The sequence below is a fragment of the Diplotaxodon limnothrissa genome, linkage group LG3 (genome assembly GCF_057381915.1).
Source record: "Diplotaxodon limnothrissa isolate DT_005_m linkage group LG3, D_limnothrissa_male_GT1.1, whole genome shotgun sequence".
NCBI classification, from domain to species: domain Eukaryota; kingdom Metazoa; phylum Chordata; class Actinopteri; order Cichliformes; family Cichlidae; genus Diplotaxodon; species Diplotaxodon limnothrissa.
In genome coordinates, this window is record NC_140598.1 from 36,253,616 (window position 1) to 36,273,594 (window position 19,979).

General features: G+C 41.2%; 1 protein-coding gene and 1 long non-coding RNA gene across 2 annotated transcripts in view; both read left to right on the forward strand.

Annotated features, from left to right (window-relative positions):
* The window catches only part of LOC146635600 (uncharacterized), a 342,244-nt gene that overhangs the window by 38,678 nt on the left and 283,587 nt on the right, over positions 1-19,979 (forward strand). The window lies entirely within an intron of this gene.
* On the forward strand, positions 10,211-18,194 carry LOC146635602 (acidic leucine-rich nuclear phosphoprotein 32 family member D-like). Its single transcript, XM_085350594.1, has 7 exons — positions 10,211-10,408; positions 14,985-15,134; positions 15,562-15,684; positions 16,110-16,296; positions 16,374-16,468; positions 17,695-17,761; positions 17,923-18,194. Exons 1-7 carry the CDS (start codon positions 10,355-10,357, stop codon positions 18,000-18,002), a joined length of 756 nt encoding a protein of 251 aa, XP_085206720.1. The 5' UTR covers positions 10,211-10,354; the 3' UTR covers positions 18,003-18,194.

Here is a 19,979-nt window from a genome sequence, read left to right on the forward strand (position 1 = left end):
TAAGCAAGGGACTGAAAGAGATGAAAAGACAAAGAGATGATGTTCTTTTATAGCGCAGTGCTTGGCCGGGCAGCACAGAATACTGTGAGGTTATGGAGACTTGCGAATAAGGCACGGTGTATATGTACGTGCATGTATGTGTCTGTATGTGCGTTTTGACCTGTTCTTACTGTATTTATGATCAAGCCAGCACAAATTCCTGCTTGTCGGTTTAGCTGCCTGACAGCTTTTTTGTGAGACTGTCTTCTTTCTTCTTTTCTTGCTGTATTTCTCTAAAAGTAACTGTTCTTTCTACCTTAACTTGCCTTCTTGTGCTCTTTTTCATACCTAAATTTTTCAGAAACTGTCACAGTTTTACCAGCTGTCTATCTTTGTTACTTTCTCTTGTCTTGTTATTTTCTTTCATTGGGTAGCACTACCTTTTAGAAAGGCTCCATAGTCCAGATTGTAGACCATCAAAATAACAACCCAGAGCCACAGATCCATAGAGTTTACGATTTAGGTATATTTCAACCTCTTTCTAGCTCTTTTTGTAACACCCTCTGCCTTTGCTGACACTGCATAGCATTTCAATTCAGTGGCTGAATGCATGATCCAGCCAAAAAAAGATTGACTGTGTTGAAGTAAGCTTGGTCTTGCTAGAATGGAAAAGAGAACATTTATCCACTTGTTTTTAAACCCATTTATCTTGTAAAATGGAACTTTTAGGAGGGTTTTGAGGCTTGAGGATCAAGAAACTCATTCAACACATCACTAAGCAGGAGTTCAAGTGATGAAAAGGAGAAGTTTGGGTTACTCTTTTTACCAAGCAGCACGGATTTGCCATCACAGCCACAGATGAATGTTATTGAACAGAGCCTTGTTTGTTTTTGTTTTTTATTTGATACACATTTGAGCATTCCAGTATGCATAGTGAGAAAGAAGTTTGTTTGTTTTTTCCTTTCTATATACTGTGGTTTCCTTGTACTCTGTGGAGTAGGAGCTTGCTGATTTGTCTAAATATGTGGCTTTTGCATGCATGACTGTGTGTGGCTAGATGGCTTAAAAAACAGCAATTTTAGATTTCTTCAGATTTTCAATAACTCATGCTCAGAAACATAATTAAGTTTGGGAGGTGATACTCCCTTGCCAAAAGGCACGTCAGTAGGACATGTAGTAGCTGATGAACAGTTACAACTAGTGCTCCCAGCGTTAATCTCATTAAAATGACATTAATGCCATTTTAACGAGATTAACGCTGGGAGCACTAGTTACAACAATTAATATCTACCCAACAATCTGTCTGAGAAGTATCAGTAAAGTCTACTGTGAATGACCATGGCAGACCCGATGACATGAACGTGCTTTGCATCCTTTATTTACATACAAACACATAGAGATTTAGCTCTCCTGCTGCCAGCTCAACAATATCACAACAACTAACCATCACAGAACCCGTCAGCGGGGCATGATTGCAGATGCTGTGCAGGTGCATCTGCCTTCCTTGCATGGCACCGCAGGCCCCACCCCGCCACATACCCCCATCGCCCGACTGAGGCCGGGCAGACATCCGGCCGAACCTACTCCACCACCACGAGTGGGAGAGGGGATCAGCCCGGATCGTCGGTGCCCCTGGCCCCTGGCCAAGGGGTGTCAGTTCAGGTGGCCGCCCACGAACCCAGCGGCGCCGGCGAAGCTTGTCCGGAGGTCAACCGCGTGGCAGGTGGACACGGCGCGGCTGGCACGGTCGTGAGCCCCAGCTAACAGGCGGCTGGGCAGATGTTCGGTGTACACCGGCCACTGGTTGGGGTGAGGCCGGTCTGGCGTGCACGTCCAATTGAGCATGCTCCCCTGGCACAGGGACCTCCATCTCCTCGCGCGGCCCCTCCATCACCACCACCACCGCAGCTCCAGGCTGGAGCAGCCCCTCGCGCGGCCCCTCCGTCACCACCCCTGCTTCCGGCTGGCGGGGACCCTCACATGCCTCCTCCACTACCAGCGATGGTGTAGCAAGTTCCTCCCACGCTGACCTCCAGCTCGGGCTGGGCAGGTGGGTGAGCTAGTGGTGGGCTCAGCAGTTGCTCCTTGTCCCTCCTCCGGAGAGCAGGAATGGGAGCCGGCCCCTGCCGGGCACAAGCTACTCCCACCCGAGGAGTGGGGAAGGGTGCGGTGACAGGCTGCGGACCGGCCACCCCAGAGGTGTCGGGGAGCACCTGTGGGGGTGGCGGCGGTGTCGGGCAGGACCGGATTACCACCGCCAGATCCTTCATTCTCTGCAGGTTCTGCTCTGTCTGGTCCTTCAGCTCTTTCTGCTGCCGGCGACACACCGCCGCCTGCTCCCGCTGCATGGCTGCCAGCTCAGCCACCATTTGCACCATCTCCTCTCTCTGCTTGCCCAGTCCTGAGTCTGCCGAGCCTCCCGTCCTGGGTTTCGGCACCACTGTGAATGACCACAGCAGACCAGGTAACATGAACATGCTTTGCACCCTTTATTTACACACAAACACACAGAGCTGCAGCTCTCCCGCTGCCAGCTCAAAATTACCACAGCAACCAACCATCGCATGATCCAGCGCTATGCTTAAATCGGCGGGTGTATTCGCCTTCCGTGCACGGCACCGCAGGCAACGCCACATCTACGCTTTAATCTTTAGAGTGCTGTTAGGGGCCCGACTATTTTACATGATCATAGTTCCCACTAAACAAAGTATCTGAAATTCCGTGGTGAATATTTCAGAATCTTTCCAACTTTATTGTTATTTGGCAATGAAAAACTAATAGTATTTTGGTCTCAAACACTAAAACTCTCTAACACTAGTTGCTAAGCTTTATGTTGAAACAGTAAAGCAAGATCAAAACATTTTGCTGTCATGAAACCTGTTGTAATGCTAATACTAAATTCCAGATTCACATTGTTTATGTCAAAATCCCGATAGCTTACCAGGGAGAATATACTATATTTTTGCCTGGTCATGATACCAGTTGCCTGTTATAGCTGTGTTTAATGGCAACTAACTGGGCCGACAAAGGTCAGTGCAGCTCAGATGTGCCATATTCACAATGGAAGTCATTCGCTAAACCATCTGCATTGAATAATATCTATAATGTAAAGTTGCACACAATGGAATTGATTCATAGCAATGTGGCAACCAGAGGCCATAAGAAGTCTGTGACATTCAGTGACTTCAAGCGACTATGGCCAAAGTAACCACTGGCAATGGGAAATGGATGGGATCCAAGATAAACTTTTCTCATCTTCCAGGTGAGCAACTGAAGTATATAACAATGAAGAGTGAAGTCTATTGAGTTTGGAAAGAAAAGCTTCTGGACTTTCATCTAAGGAGCTTCTTCAACTCTAAGAACTGAAGGAGCTTCTTGGATGAGAGGTGAAACATCATCAACAAACTTAAAGAAGTTCAGACGCTTTTCTTTATAAGCTCCTTAGACTGCAGTGACCTGGATGACTGAGAGCCAACAGACAATGAATAGTGAAGAATATCTGTATTGTCATATGACCTGATAGTGAATAACAATAGAAGGTAACCTAGGCAACCAGTGGCCGGAACACTCACCAGCAACCAGCTGTCAGCTTCAAAGTAATGCGTGATGACCACAATTGCTGTTTGATGACCAAACTTTTTTTTAGGTTGCACTCAAGTTTTAGAATTTTGTCTGCCTTCTTGTTCATAGAATGATACATTTTGTTATATCAGAATGTTGTTAATGCCCTTAAACATCTCACTAAATTCAAGATTTACTCATTTATTTATTTTAACCCTACGATCGTGACATCTTTTTTGCTTCTGAACCTGTTGTCATAATCTCAGGCATAATTATACCATTCTTTAGCCAAATGCTTCAGATATCTCATTCTAGTTTTCTCTTAAACAGTTGCTGGAATAGTTAAATGTTAGTAAGAACTCTGTGTTGGTGGTAGCTCCCTGCTGCAAACGCGATGTGTAGCATCTAGCAGGATGGCTACAATGCCAAAATGCTTCTCATTATTCTCAGTTTCTGGACAGATCTGCAGTATTGTTAAAAGCAGTGTAAAGGAGTCTACTTTGACAACGACCATATGAAAAAGGTTGATATTATTTACTGTTAAAGGTTCTCTGATAAAGCAACTTTTAAAGATCTGGACTCACAATTAGAGAGATGACTCAGTTTAAATAACTGAAACATTCCAGTAATATTAAGAGCTCTCTTCGAAATAGAGGACAGAACTACAAACCTATAATTACATGTGTTACTTGTTGAAATAGGCATCTAAGTATAGTTCTGGGTTTATGTCAAATCAACTGATAAAGGAAAACGACAACACCTTGGTCATCTCTGCTTTGAATTCTAGTTGTAATTTACCAGTCACACATTTTTTAAAACGGACTGTTTGATACTTATTGTACAGAGTTTAAGAATAATTTTAAAAAAAAATCTTAGGGTTCTAGGGTTTTCTATCTGAGCATTATTTATGAACCAGCAGGAATCTGTGTTAGCATGGCTGATGCTAATGTGCCAGAAGTGGCTAACCAGCTAGCCTTTAGCTTAACATTCCTGTACTGTTGCTTTGTTGATGCAGTGTTGAGCAGAATACGTTAGAGTATTTAGTGCCTGATTACTGAATACCTCATCTTAAATGTAACATATAGGCTATTGAAAACAACAGAGAAATATAACATATTCCGAATTTTTCTAGAATACTCCGCCAGAAGAGCGGCTTTCATGTTAAACAGGTTATACTACAATCTTTTTTCCTATTACTTACAGACCATTAACATATATGATCATTTTATACTACTAAAATCAACATACTAAGATCTATTAGCAGGTTAATGGTTTACATGTATAACGTGGACCATATTAAAATATATAAAATCTTTACGGTTTCTACCAAACTTTAGGCAAAATGACGGGTTTGATTGTCTGCTTGTTAAGTAATCAGGTATTAAACCCTGTTTCCAGGTATCAAAGCTCAAGACATTGAACTTAGGACCACAGTTTTTCATACTAAGCAATCCAAAACATGCAGTAACACACTGATTATTATTCATGTGTAGTGGATGGTGTCATCTCTGACTTCTAGGCTGATGTTTTATCTGTGTCCAGTGTTTTCTGTCTTCCATATGAAGTTTATATCTGCCAGCAGCGCATCCTCTTACATTTTTATTGAGAACAATTTAAGCCACATCCTACATCCTCATCCCTGTGCTGATGTGTTGATATTAGCCTACCTATTGCTCTGTAGCCAGCTACAAAGGAGTAGATCATTATGTCAACTAACCCAACTTCAGTGACCCTCTATATGTTACTGCTAGTTTCCATAGCAGTCTTCATTTGCATCTAGAAGTGCTGTATGTTTATAGTTTTTCAGAAAGACATCAGTAAGAACATGGTATACAGTCTTTAAATGACAACTATCTCAGTGACTAAAGTCAGCTTACTGCTAACTCTGCCAAACCCCATAGATCACTGTTTTAATGGGTGCCTGGATAATAAATTATAACACCTGGAAAACACCACACTGATAATTTTATCGGAATCTGGACCTTAAAAAAACAAAAACAAAAATGAATAGTGTTCAGAAAGGACATTTGGACCTGGAGATGGCTGATGAGGTTAGGCTTAAAAAGCAGATATAAAAAATCATGACCATTATAATTATATTTACAATCTTATTGCCTTCTCTTGCTAAAGTCTAATGATTAATCAGTGCATAACACATACCAGAGAAAGTCTATGCCACCTAAAATGGCACAGATACTTAAGAAGTGTGACAGAGGCAAGACAGAAAACAACAAAAACAAAATGCTTTAGTTGAGATATTTGTCAAGATAAAATATTTGATAGAAGTTTGATTGAAGGACGGGAAAACCTAAAGCTACTATACAATCCTTTTGAATAGTAATAATAATAATAAAAAAGGAAAAGTACTGGTTCAGACTAAACAGTATCTTCTATAAACTGTCAATAATACTGAATATAAAGGCAATAAGTTCTGATGGAACAATAAAATTTAAGGTTTCATCAAAGGAAGAGGTATCTACCCATCTGTCTGTCTATCTATCTATCTGTGAAAGAGCTAAGACATCTCTTCCATTGCCAAAGCACATGCGTGAAAACAACAATACAATCATCAAATAAAACTTTATAATAATCTCTTTCCAGTCTTCAATTTTTTTTCTGCCATATACCTGCTTTTGCATAAATGTTACAGGTTTTTGTAAAAGACGGAGGTTTGGTTGGTGCAAACATATGTTCAGTGTTTTCTTTTTACTTTATTCTGTCGGTAAGTTCTGTGTCTGAAAACCTGATTTTTCTGAGTCTGCCTGTCGAATGTGTGTGAGCTGCATGCAACTGGACCGCTTCACGTCTGCTTTTTGAGATGGATTTTTTAAAAGTCAAAACATTCAAAAAGGGAAAAAGAGAAGGGGGAGATGTTCGTCCTGCTGGCTTTTGTCTTGCAGTGCAGTGAACCTAGGTTAACTCTGCTACTCTTCTGTTTTTTGTTGTTCAGTTATTGTACTCTTTGACCTGTTGAAAATTCATATGGCACTCTTCTTCAACTTACAAAGTGCTTTAAGACTTTTTGTATTTCTTTGAATGATGTTTTTATTTTTGCTTTTTTTGTTTCACTTCCACTGCGATTTGCCCTCTATGGCGACATGTATTCTAACCTCAATGAGGGACTTGTACAGTGTTACCCTCCATTTCCCCTGTTCACCTTGGTAAGAGTCAGACCTAGGCCACATTACCTACCTAAAGTCAGTTTCACCTCTCCAGTTGAGAGATCAGTCATGACACTCCAAACAAAAGCTGCAGGTCTCCAGTCTTTCCTCAGAGGTACAGCTGTTCTGAATGGGGAAACACCGTCATTGTCTGGGGCTAAACTTGAGAAGCACCAGCTGGCAGATTCTAATATACTTTACATTTGGACTTCTGCTAAAAAAAAAGTCATTTTACATTAATTATGTATTAATAAGCAGGTTAATAACCTAAAAGAAAGCATTTGCAAAATTGTATAAGTATTATTGGTGTCTTGTGATAACTGGTTGGAGAAATTACAGGCTTAATTATTTTCTTGCTAACAGTAGCTTTAGAAGATTTAGGGGCTTCTCATAGCTGATGGTTTCCACCAGTGTACAGCAACAATGAACTAAAAAAATATGTTGTATAATTTAACAGTAAGATACAATAGTTAATATCACCTCCCACTTCATTATGGACATCTGTTTAACCTCTTGTTACCCATATATAAAATCAACCAATCACATGACAGCAAATCAGTGCCTTTATGCACTATGACTATGAATACTTAGATAATGCTGAGGGAAGAAACAATATTCACATGGCTTTGAATGTGGCATTGTTGCCACACAGGGATCTCCAGGGTTTTTAAAAATGGTCCAAAAAAAGACAAAATATCCAGTCAGTGGCAGTTCCCTGAGTGAAAATGTCTCGTTAAGGTCAAAGGTTGGAGCTGATAGGAACGCAACAGTAACAGTAACACTGTGCCATTCCTTTCAGCTAAGAGTGGGAGACCGAGATAGCAATTCACATAAGCTCACCAAAATTGGACAATAGAAGAGGGGAAAAACATTTCCTGATCTGATCAGTCTCAATATCTGCTGTGATATTTAGACAATAGGATCAGAATTTGACATAAACAAAGCATCTTGCCTTGTATTAACAGTTTAGGCTGGTGATAGAGTGATATAGTGTGGGATATTTTTTTGGCAAAGTTTGAGCTCTTTCTACTAGGTGAGCATCATTTAATGTGACTGCTTACCTGAGTATTGATGCTGACTGTCTTCTGATGGGTGATCAGAGTTCATTGTATTCAAATGGTTCCCCACAGTTACCAGATCTCAATTTAATAGAGCATCTTGGGTGGAAGACGAGAGTCACATCATGGGGGCGTAACTGACAAATCTGCAGCAACTGTGCAATGCTTTCTTTTTATATGCACCCAAATAAATGAGGAATGTTCACAGAACCTCGTTGAATCTATGCCATGAAGAATTAATGCAGCTCTCAAGGCAAAGGTGGGTCCAACCCAGTACGGTAGTAGCAAAGTGTACTTAATAAAGTGACCAGTGAGCAAATATACTCTCTGTGCTTCAGAATTAGTGTTGGAGTGATGTGAAACCCCTGAAGCTACAGCCAGTTATCTCGGAGAAATAAAGAATTGATTGTCTTGCTTGGCTCAAAGACGGCAGCATACACCAATAAACTGGGCTTGATTGATCTATACTTGATTGATCAACAGATTAGGATTTGAGGTGTAGAGTGTCCACTTGCAAAAAAAATAAAATAATGTAAGCTACTTTCCTTTGTGCACCAAGGATGACAGTATATTTAAATAAAAATTGGTGTTTTATTTTTAACTCAAGCTGTTTTTTGCTTTTTTGAGGCTCCACCTGTGAGGTTTAACTCAAGCAGAAGGATTTCTCCCAAGGGAGCGGGTCTGCCTCTGAGAGCTGACCTGCTTCAAAGAAACATTTGCAAAACTAAATCTAATCTCTGCACCATGATTTTTGGGGTGTAATAATGTGGCCGGGGTCTGAACTGTGGCTGTGTTACATAATCATACTTTATGCCTTGTGGCTGTATGAAATGGCCCTATGACTTTGGAACCTGCTGTCCTCTGGTGAGCTACTTGTGTGTATGTTAATATATACACACCTTGTTGGTATTTATTTATTTATATATGTATTGTATGTATTGATTTGGTTATTTATTAATTTATTTATTCCTGTGTCCTATTTAATGGTTAGGCACCTGTGACATATTTGACGGTCGTCAATACATTGGTGTATGGTGTAGAGTATGGGAGGGGTAGTGATTGGGGGGAGGATGAAGGGGTATTTTGGGGGGGTTGGGGGTGGGGTTGGTCAATGGAAAAAATCTAGCTGTGATACTAACTCTAACTGTTGCTCTCCTTGTATTGGACAATGATATAATCTAAGACCACTGTATGTATAACTGCTTGTCGTGAAGATGAACTACAATGTAATGACAATAAAGATTAACACTATGATGACACGGCGCAAACAAGGCTCCAATCTGTTCTTCACAATGAGTCGATAAACGGAGGGATCAGACAAAGAGCTACAGCACCACTGACTGCACAAAAGTGGAACTGCATCAACAACCAGCAATGATTGCTAGTTTTAAAATCCTTCCTGTAATTTCATATTGGAAATGTTTCGGTTTGAGTCTATAGCACATAATTTGCAGGTCAAAGAAAAAAATGAATTCATGAGCAAACAGTTTTAATCTGCATTTTAATCACATTTTCTCAAAATTACTGTTAATATATTATGTTGTAAGTTAAAAATGATAACCACAATGATACATTAAGCTACAACAACGATAATAATAATAATAATAATAACAATAATAATAACAATAAATATAAATAAGTGAAGGCTATAGTGTGTAGTGAAAATGTCATGAAGTCATAGTGAAAGTGAATTATCTCACATGCCAGACATTTTTTGCTAGTGATAAGCAATTCTTCATTATCGTTTATATTAATGTGGAAATAAATGAGATATGATTTTTCTTTTAGAGTTAAGTTACTGCACGTGGTCGACTTTTTATATCTGTGTAATGATTCCAAATGACAGTATAGTGGCGCTGTAGAGTATTGTTTCCCTACTGCTGCCGTTTCCCTCCATTTACAAATCAATATCTGATATGTTCAAGATCACCTCAGAAACTCGAAATTTACATACTCAAGCTGAAAAAACTCAAACTGTCTATATCACAGGAAAATTGGTGAATTTATATAGCATCTAGTAAGGTTTAAGGAATCCAGCAGTCTTGAATCAGTTTTATTATCACTGTTTAAAAATACTGTCCGCAATTAAATGTTTTGGCCTATTTGTATTAATTTTTAGTCATTTTCTGTGCGAAGGCTAAATATCTGATTTATAACTCAGGCATTCAATGCACCATACGGCTTGACCCACTTTTCCACATGCGCCACTGGAGCGTTCCGAGCATGCGTCAAGCTAAAGCGAGTACACTAGAACCTAAAGGAGGTTTCGTGTGTTCCCGCTAAAATGAGATGAAACGTAGAACTCTCACACGCGCTGGATAATCTCAAGACGAAATAAGTGCATATACGTGGATGAATTATAGAGTGCATGGCCTGAAGGTAAAGTGTGCGAACCTCTGGGCGGAATAAGCCATGTTTCTACTTCCGCTATACCACGTAACCACAACTTTATTTTGAAAGCCGTTCCCGGAAATGACGAGTATCTATTGTGGCTAGCTTCACTCCGGTTCCGCGTGTTGATGCTGAACAGAGGACGAGAGAGAAAACAAGCTTTCCATAACGTAAAGAACCAAAGCCAGGAAAAACCGGAGGAAAATGGACATGAAGAAGAGGGTCTCCTTAGAGTTGAGGCACCGGTCGCCCTCGGAGGTGAGTCTCTCGGGTTGTGTGCTTCTTTATTGGAATTGATCTGCTGTAGACCGGCAGGAGGAGGGGTGGCGAGCACATGGCAGCGTGTCTGCAGTTTGAGGGGGAAAAAGTGATTAAAAAACAGCATATCTTAAAAAAAGCAAGTTTAGATCTAAGCTAACACAAAGTCTGCGAAATTCTTGAATTAGCTGCTTCCCTTCAACTAAGTAGCTGTTATCGCCGCTCGCAAACAGCGCAGTCACGCAGTTGTTTACCACGTTGTTTTCATTTTATGCCCACGCATTTCTCGTTTTATTCATATTACTGATGCTCTTGAAAGTTATTAAAATTTAAATGAAAATCCCCACGCATGAAAATTAACTTAAAACCGCCTGCTTATCGGGAAATAAAAATATAATCGACGTCTTTCGGGCCTGGCTAATTCTAGAATTTCATTTATTTCGAAGTCGATAGATGGCATTTTAATTCTAAAACCCCCCATTGCGTATTAACATTTTATTTACTTGTTAATATTTTGTTAAAAATATTTTTCTGCAACTCACCGAGTCACTTTTTAAAAATAACTGTTTACGAAAACGCGTTTCCAGAGATTAGTCGGATCCAGCGAGCATAAACGCGCTAAGGGCGCGTAGCCAGCGGCGTGCTAGCGCTACTTTTATAAAGTGGCTGAGTCGTTGTGGCCCGAATTTACGACACTCGTTTACTCATATCATTTCTCATAGAACCACCGTAATGAGAGACATTTTCCGCCGCAGTACCTTATCATTTTGGGTCGATAAGTGAGGGCTCCGCAGAGCGGAGGGGCTGGTAATAACACGCAGCTAGCAACAGAGCTAACTAGCAGCGTCACGTGTTGCTACGAGTTTACAAACAGAGCCTCGGTCGGGCCCCGTTCCAACATGAAACCGCACAGGCGTCCTCTGTAGGATCCTAGTTTGTTTTTCTTTTGAAAACAACTGAAAATGACGAGATTTACAACAAATAAACTGATATACACCTAAAGTGTTTTGGTGGTTTTTGAAAATAACATATTGTATGTAATGCTGTTGTATTTCAAACATTACAAAAGGTTTAAATACTGAGGGCAATGTATGTACAGGTAATCTCTGAGCTCAATGCTCAGGTATTAGGCAGTGTCTCTCTCTCTTTCTTACTTTTTTCTCTCCTTTTGGCTGTCCCCAATCTCCCTACTGTGGCCATTTCAGAAGTTTTTGAACCAATAAAAATCATGGAAAGCTACTCTTGGAGTTGGTGTAATGTTTAATTGGGCTAATGTGGTTGGAGTGATAGGTTCAAGAGTGAAAGGGAATGTTTACTAGATTGTCGTGAGAACTGCTGCAATGTATGGTTTAAAGATGGTGGCACGGTCAAAAAGACAGTAGGCAGAGCTGAAGATGTTACGGTTTCTGTTTTGAGTGAGCAGGTTAGGACAAAATTAGAAATGAGAACACAAGAGGGACAGTTCGGTTTGGAAGACAAAGTTGGAAAGCCAGTTGGAGGCTGAGATGGTTTGGTCATGTGAGGAGGAGCAATGGTGGATATACTGGACAAAGGGTGATAAACATGGAGCTGGCAGGCAGGAGGAAAGGAGGAAGACCACAGAGGAGGATGCAAAGTATAGGGTGATCAGTTATCAAGTTATTCCAGATTTCCAGCTGAAGCAAAATTCAGGTATGAGGTGGACACTTTAAGGTTTTGCTGTGGTGCCCACTAAAGGCAGCACTCAGAGAAAGGAAAACATTTTTTGAAGTTTTGTCCACATTATTCAAATGAGTGAAAATTATTAACTGATTATGCTTTTTGTACATTTTAAATCTGGCTGAAAATAAATGTCACTACTACGACCGGAATACTAGCACATTAATTAATTAAGCCATTGCATATTTTTAATACAGACCACTATTTAATAGTAAAAAGCTGCCGTATGTTATTGCCCTCTGGTGGTGACTAAAAATACTGCATCTTATAGACCGGAACTTCATCCATCTTTTATGGTGTCTGTGGGTATGCAGTGTTTTTCTAACTCTGTTTTAGGTACATATAGACTGAAAAACTGATTGAATGAATCATCAGTTTGAGGTGAAGGGACGTCTTTTTTTTTTTTTTTTTTTTTTTTGCTTGTTTTCCACATGACCCCAAGTACTGCAAGCCAGTAAATGGGTAACTTGTGTCAGCTTAACATTCTGCAAAAGTCCTCCTGTTTATACGTAGGGGATGATTGGGTTTTATTACAAGGGAGGCGCTGTGATCATACAATGAAACACTGACATGTTTCAACGAAAACGCTGTGGAAACTCCCGTGTTCTCGCGCTGCTTCTGTGGGTAACCACGCTTTCTATTTGAAGTCACCTTACCCGTTAGGCAGTGCTCAGTACAAGGAAAATGAATTAGTCACATTGACCTCGCTATTTAATCAAACCATCAAGTGAGTCATTTGAGGTTGCAGATTTGTTTCATGTCACCAGCTGACAACGAGATTACAGCGGCAGCTCGACTGATTTTTGCAGATTCTTCATCCACATGTAAACGCAGAAGTGGAGTTTCTGAAGAACTTAAACTTGGGAGAGTTTCGGTGATCTAAAAAGTTGTTTACATGTGAACGAAGGATCAAAACACACAGGGGAAAAAAACAAAACATAAACTAGGGCTGGGCAATATGGCCTAAAATCCATATGAAGATATAATTTAAAGCAGCGGTCCCCAACCCCCGGGCCTCGGACCGGTCCGTGAGTCGTTTGGTACCGGGCCGCAAGAGTTGAGGCTCGGTGTGAAATGTATGGTTTTCAGGGTTTTTATCGGTTTTCAGCGTTATTTTGTTATTGTTTTTATCGTTAACTCTGTATTCCCGGGTCTTTTCACGTGTGTTATGAATAAATTTTCTTTTTTTTCGGTAACGGTGCTAGTTTTATTTTGTTGTATTTATCCGCGACACCTTAAAGGCCGGTCTGTGAAAATATTGTCGGGCATAAACCGCTCCAGTTGGAGACAGCTGATTTAAAGCATGTGCGGTAACGATATATATCGCAATACGTTCTTTTCTTCTGTATAACGTATTTTACACACTATAAGGCACGCTTAAAATCCTTTCATTTTCTCAAAAATCAACAGTGTGGATTGTGTATGAATTCTGGTTGTGCTCACTGACCTCGAACTGATTTTATGTGGTACATGGCACTCAGAAATCTGTCAAAAATGTTTTAGTACGACTTTGGTAAGCTACGAAGCTGCACCGCTTGATGGATTGTTGGAGCATTACGGCTGCTGTAGTGAGGAGCCTCGCGGAGTAATCTGGGTCCTAAACTCCATCTGGTTCAGGTCCCAAAATCAAACGATCACTGCAGCATCACTGAGAGTTGAAAAACTCTAAATTCTTTCATCTGTAATAAAATGATCAGCGTTCTGCTCTACCAGGTGTAACAATTAAGTTTAACATCCAGGCATCCAGAAGTTAGCTCGCTAGTTTTCCACCTAAACACGATATAGCATGTTCTGACTGAGAGATTTCTAAACAAATTAAAAAGTACAGCTCTGCTATCACTTCCAACATAAATGAAGACAGAAAACTAAACAGCAGTCACTTTTGTAGGGTTACTGAAGTTGGGCTAGCTGGTATATAATGATGTGCTACGTGATCACTAGCAAAACAGCCACGTTAGTATAAGATTAGCACAGTAAAGCTGAAGGATGAACGCCAACTTCTTTTCCACTCGATAAAAGTTAACATGAGGGTTTCTAGTGGTTGGGGACAAATGCAGTCGCATGGCAGGATGCTGTAAACAGACCAAACTTCAGTCAGGAGAACAACTGAGATTATTCATCAACAATACGAGGTTAGTCATTAATATACTGCAACAACATGAGAATAGAGCAGGTGTGATGGAATACAGCATTAATGAATAGATGGTAGGGAAGTGGAGGAAGCACAGTTTTTGCCCATATTCCAAAAGTGCTTCGTCTCTTTGATTTTACTGTCGCCCGCCATAATTTGCAGATGATGTTGTTTGCAGCCACTGCCATGCTTTCGACCAAAACAGGCGCAGCTTGATGACACCATCAACATGCATGGTAGAGCGGAATAGTCAAAATCTCTAACGCTGGCCAAATTTATATAGTTTCTACCATATACCGTTTATACCGCCCACCCCTAACATAAACCCTATGAATACCTGCGTATGTGTGGAAGCACAACTGCAGATTATTATAAGGAAGTTTTTATTTTTGCATAAACAAAGTAAGCAGAGAGGAAAAGCTCAACTAGATTAAACATACAAGAGCACACAGTGTATTCAAAAAAACGTTGATGTTTTATTATTTTTTTATTACAACATGCTGTTACTGTATCAACCATCACGCAAAAATCGAAAATGATATGTTGAAATCTGGAGGCTAAACATGAAACATTCAGGGTTAAAAGTGGCGAAGAGTCACAGAGTCAAACTGTAACCAGTTTAATGTGTCACTCTTCTCACATGCTGCTTAAAATAGAAATAGTGTTTACAGTTATCCACTCTTTCACCCGGTTGGCGACTTTGAGCCATGCTGGATTAACGGCGCGCTGTCCCTTCTCTCCCCTCAGGTCCAGGAGCTGGTCCTGGATAACTGTCGCTCGAGCGAAGGAAAGATCGAGGGAATCACAGAAGAGTTCTCGAATCTGGAACTGCTCAGCCTCATCAACGTCGGCCTGACCAGCGTCGCAGACATCCCAAAGCTGGCCAAACTCAAAAAGGTGAGAGGGCCTGCAGAGCGTCAGGAAACCAGATGTTCATGTAAATGTTTGAAGAAGGTGCAGATGTTCAGCTTTGCAGAGCTTTCAGTTCCTTTTCCAGCATGTTTTCTCTTTGTAGTTTCTGAAAGGTGATTCAAATTTGATTGTTTGGTTTGTTATTGGTGAATTTCTCAGTTACGTAGCCTGTGGACAGCTGCCTCTGGTATACTTTGCTTGCTTTTTGGTGCAGCAGAGGGTTGAGAAGCTTTGTGTTTGGCTTCAACTGTCACACAGTTTGATGGCTTTTTGTCCTGTCAGCGCTCTAAAAGTAAAAGACACTAATGATGTGATAATATAAAGCTGCGATATCACCAGGTTTTTAAAAAAATATATATATATATTTCTGTTTGATTTTTTTGATTCACAGCTTTTCTTTGTGTCTCTGCAGTTGGAGCTCAGTGACAACAGGATATCAGGTGGTCTGGAGGTCCTGGCAGAGCGGCTGGTGAACCTAACGCACCTTAACCTCAGTGGGAACAAGTTCAAAGACATCAGCACCCTGGAGCCGCTGGTGGGTGGAGTCTACATCGTTATTTAAAAAAGAAGTGACAGATCACTGCTGTGTGCTTTTGTATGTGAATAGGTTGTAACCATCAGTAAATCATATAACAGCATGAAACACAAACACATTTATATATGTATATATAAACAAACAGTTTCTATAGTAACAGCCAACATGGACGACAGTCAGCAGCTCTGTTATCCTTATACTGACATGTAGGTATACAATATATGTGCTGGTCTCAGGTGTCCATAATGCAGTTTCAGCTTGTAGTGACATAATAGTGCACGAGCTGTGGGTCGTCAGTATTATGTCCAAAGCAAACTTGCACACAGTGTGCTGTAGCCAAACGAGGGCAGCACTTTGTACTTCTTCATTAGTTCTTTGAAAATGTTTTCAGAAAACTGATCGGATGTCCGTCTTTGTCCCTCCAGAAAAAGCTGCCCCAGCTGAAGAGTCTCGACCTGTTTAACTGCGAGGTGACAAACCTGGCCGACTACAGGGAGTCCATCTTCAAGCTGCTCCCCCAGCTCACCTACCTGGACGGCTACGACATCGACGACTGCGAGGCCTCCGACTCCGAGGGCGAGGGAGACGGCGTCGACGATGAGGACGAAGAAGGTGAAGGTTTGATTTCTAGAAAACTGAGAGAAAATTAAAGCGACAGTAATATTAAGATAGTTCTTTTTATTTTGCAGAGGGCGAGTCAGAGGACTTTGAGGAAGAGGAAGAGGAGGATGAAGAAGACGTAGTGGCTGAGGAGGACGACGAAGACGACGACAGCGGTGATGAGGTGAGTTTGGAGTTAAATCAGTAACATTTACATAGAAATGCTGAAGAACGATGAAAGGAGGGGAAATGAGATGCGAAGTGTCTTCTGTTTATCTGTGACGTATTTGCTCGTCTGTCCTCCACATGCTGTCTAAAACCACTTTCATCACAGCATCACAGTCAAATGCCCTCTGTCCTGTGAATTTGGTGCATTAAGACTACAATAAGATGGAGTCAGTCTGCAATTTAATGAGGTTAAGTTGGCGTTTACATGTTACAGTCGTGATGAATCTCTGAAAAGTCCAGGCAGAACCTCAGAAATGTAACCAGAATGCAACCAGTTAAGTGCCATACTGCACAGAGACGTGTTGCAGACAGGTTGCATTCAGGGACACAAGAGTTGCTCAGTGTTTGCAGCATGTTGGGAATCTGTCTGCATATATAAATAATTAATTCTAAACTCCTCGACAAAGTGCCTGCAGGCACGCTGGGATTGGTTGGAGGCAGGTTGGCTCCCACCAGGAGACCCGTGCAGTTAAACACCCATATGGATAATTTATAATACAACAGCTCTGTTTGTTTATAGGTACACACATGTGCTTTCATGTAGTCCTCCAAAACCCGACAGGTGTCTGTAGGTTAAACACAGATTGCTTGGAAAGGAACAGGGAAGCTTGTGGTGCCCTTGATGAGTCAGGAGAGGGTCTCCTTAATTCTTGTTCACGAAAATTAAAAATCGTCATGTTTGATAACAAGAAAGGAAACTGGCTACACTTAAAAACAATACGGCAAGAAAACACGTACACAAAGTCTGACGAAAAGCTGTATGCCAAGCACAGTTTGCTATAACAACCCCACACACTATAGGTGGTTCCAGTAAAAGCAACGAAAGGCAGGATTTGTTTGGTTCTTAGCAAAGTAAAACCATTCAGGCGTCACTAGTAAAACATCATCATGCTTTTTCTCATGTTCATGAGTAGAGGCTGGTCAGTGTTCTGCGCGTGGCTGAGTCGGTCAAAAATACACAGCTTTTGCAGTACAGTTTAAATGTTCACAGTTTACGTTCAGTAAACAGTAGTAAAACTTTGATTGTTAGCTTGTGGTACATTAGTCTGCTCTGACTTTCCGAGCGGGGTAATCCCGAATTGAGGGAGCGTTCCACAACACATTTCCAACTGGGAACTCGGACTTTCCGACTGATTCGGAAGAGGCACTGTGAGTTTGCATCAGCAGTCTTTGTCCCTGCAGGATGGAGAGGTGAACGGAGATGTGGACAGCGAGGAAGAAGACGATGATGAAGATGAGGAGGAGGATGGTGAGTAAACCTGTATTTTTCCTCACTATTACTTCTCTTTGTTTTGAGGAACACTCGAACACTCATTTATATCTGATGGTGTCTGTTGAGTTGGTTCAGTCAGGTGTAGCCAAGTAGTAACTAATCAGCCAAATAAAAGACTCCCATTGTTCTTCCTGCAGATGAGGACTCGTCTCCAGCCAAAGGAGAAAAGAGGAAGAGGGACCCCGAGGACGAGGATGATGATGACGATGATGAATGAGGGCCTGCAGAGACCCCTCCCTGACCCCCGCAAACCCTGCTGACCTCTTATCCACTCAGTCTAAATGTCTCATCCCTGCTGCCAATTCTTCCCCCTCTGCCTCCTCCCACTTTCACTCTGGGCCACGTCCCATTTCTGACTCTGGTCTCCTCGCTTGTCGCCTGCCAAATTGACATCCGTTATTGTCTAAAACGCCTCATTAATTATTTTTTTTGCTTTTTTTTTTTTTTTTTTTTTTTTTTAAATACTTTCATTTCCACAAGTTGAGCCAAATTTTTTTCCCATTGTCATCAACAACTTACAGCCTCCATTTAGTCCTCTGTTTTTGCCGCAGTGTTATTCTTTTGGTTTAATGGCAGCACGTTTATTTTTTGTGAACTCAGGAAAGAAGAAAACACTTTAACAGAAAAGTATCTGTTTTCTCGTCCCACCATCAACTGTATAAAAGAGTTTGTTTAGCTATTAAAATAAGAAGCTGCAGAGAGATTCTCACATTTTTAGAAGCTGGAACCAGAGGATGTTTCGCCTTCTTTGGAAACCTGCAAATCTTCCATCAGAATATACAGCTAGACAGTTTTTTATTTGTTTATTTGTTTGTTTCATCACAGTTTACATTTAAAATGGGGGGGGGGAAACAACCTAAACTTGTGCTAACAGGAAAGAAACCATCTGAACTCTAAATTCCAACTCTTGTTTGTGGGCAGTAAATGCATCACCAGTCTGGAAAAGCTCAAAAAAACAAAACGTTGCAGACTTTACGTCAGTTTTCCTCTTCCTCCTGAGAATAAATGTCTCTCCTTAACTTTTTTTTTCCATTGTATGTGGGCGTGGTTTCTTTTATTTTTTTACAAGACAATAAAAACATGAGGAGTTAATAAATGAATTAATGAAATCTGAACCCAACTCCATTTCCTTATTCTTCCCCTGATGTCATCGGTCTGTGATGTAGCTCGTCGCTCTGATGACATCATTGTGTTAAAGCCAATCTTAAAAAAACAAAAAAAGCTACCCACCCTCCTCCCTCTTCCTGTTGCCAAGGCCAAACCTGCTCAGGGCAAACCGTGTTGTCTTTTTTTGCCAACAGAGCTTTTTAAAAGAAATATTTTTTCAGAGGAATTTGTTTTTGTTTAATTTTTGTATGGTTGTCTGGGGAAACGCTCTGCCTCTTTCCTCCCCCCTCTCCCTCTTTCTGCCTCCTTTAGTTTCTGTCTCCTCAGTAGAGAGCTCCAGATGTTCCTTCAAGCTTACACTGACTAGTCGAGGTTGTTTTCTTTTTGATTTGGTTTTTTTGTGTTTTACTTTCTGTAAGTTAAATGAAAGCAAACAAAAAATACATACAAAAAGGACTTTGTAAATAAAATCTTAACATTTTGCTCCTGGCTCTCTTGTGTCCTCGTCTCCCCCCGTCTCGTTTAGTCTTTTAAAGCCAGCGCTGCTCACAGTCAGTAGCGGTTTTTGACATGGGTGACATGGGCAGTTGCCCAGGGCGGCATCACGGGCATCGGCAAAAAAAGTTGCTCGTTCTCATGCTGCCCCGACATCATGAGCGCATATTGGGAATGGCATAGACACCGCTCTATTTTCTATCGGCCACTTACTGGAAGGGCGCCCTCTGTATGCGAGGTGCACCTGCTGCTTGGGGCACAGGGAGGAGAGGGCGGGGCAGCGGGTTATTCACTGGCTGGTTGGAGCAGCATCTAATAACCAACCCGCACTAATATATACAGATCACTCAATTATACATATCAAGGATTAACAGAGGTTAGGTGCTTGTTGGGAATCTCAGTCTCACTGAACGTGCTCCTGTGACTAGCCAGCATGTCATGGAGTGGGTGGGAGGTATTATCCATAATTGTCCTTATCTTGGACAACATCTGCCTCTCAGACACCACCCTAACGGAGTCCAGCTCCATCCCCACAACATTACTGGCCTTGTGGGTCAGTTTAGTCTGTTGGCATCTGTGACCCTCAACCTGC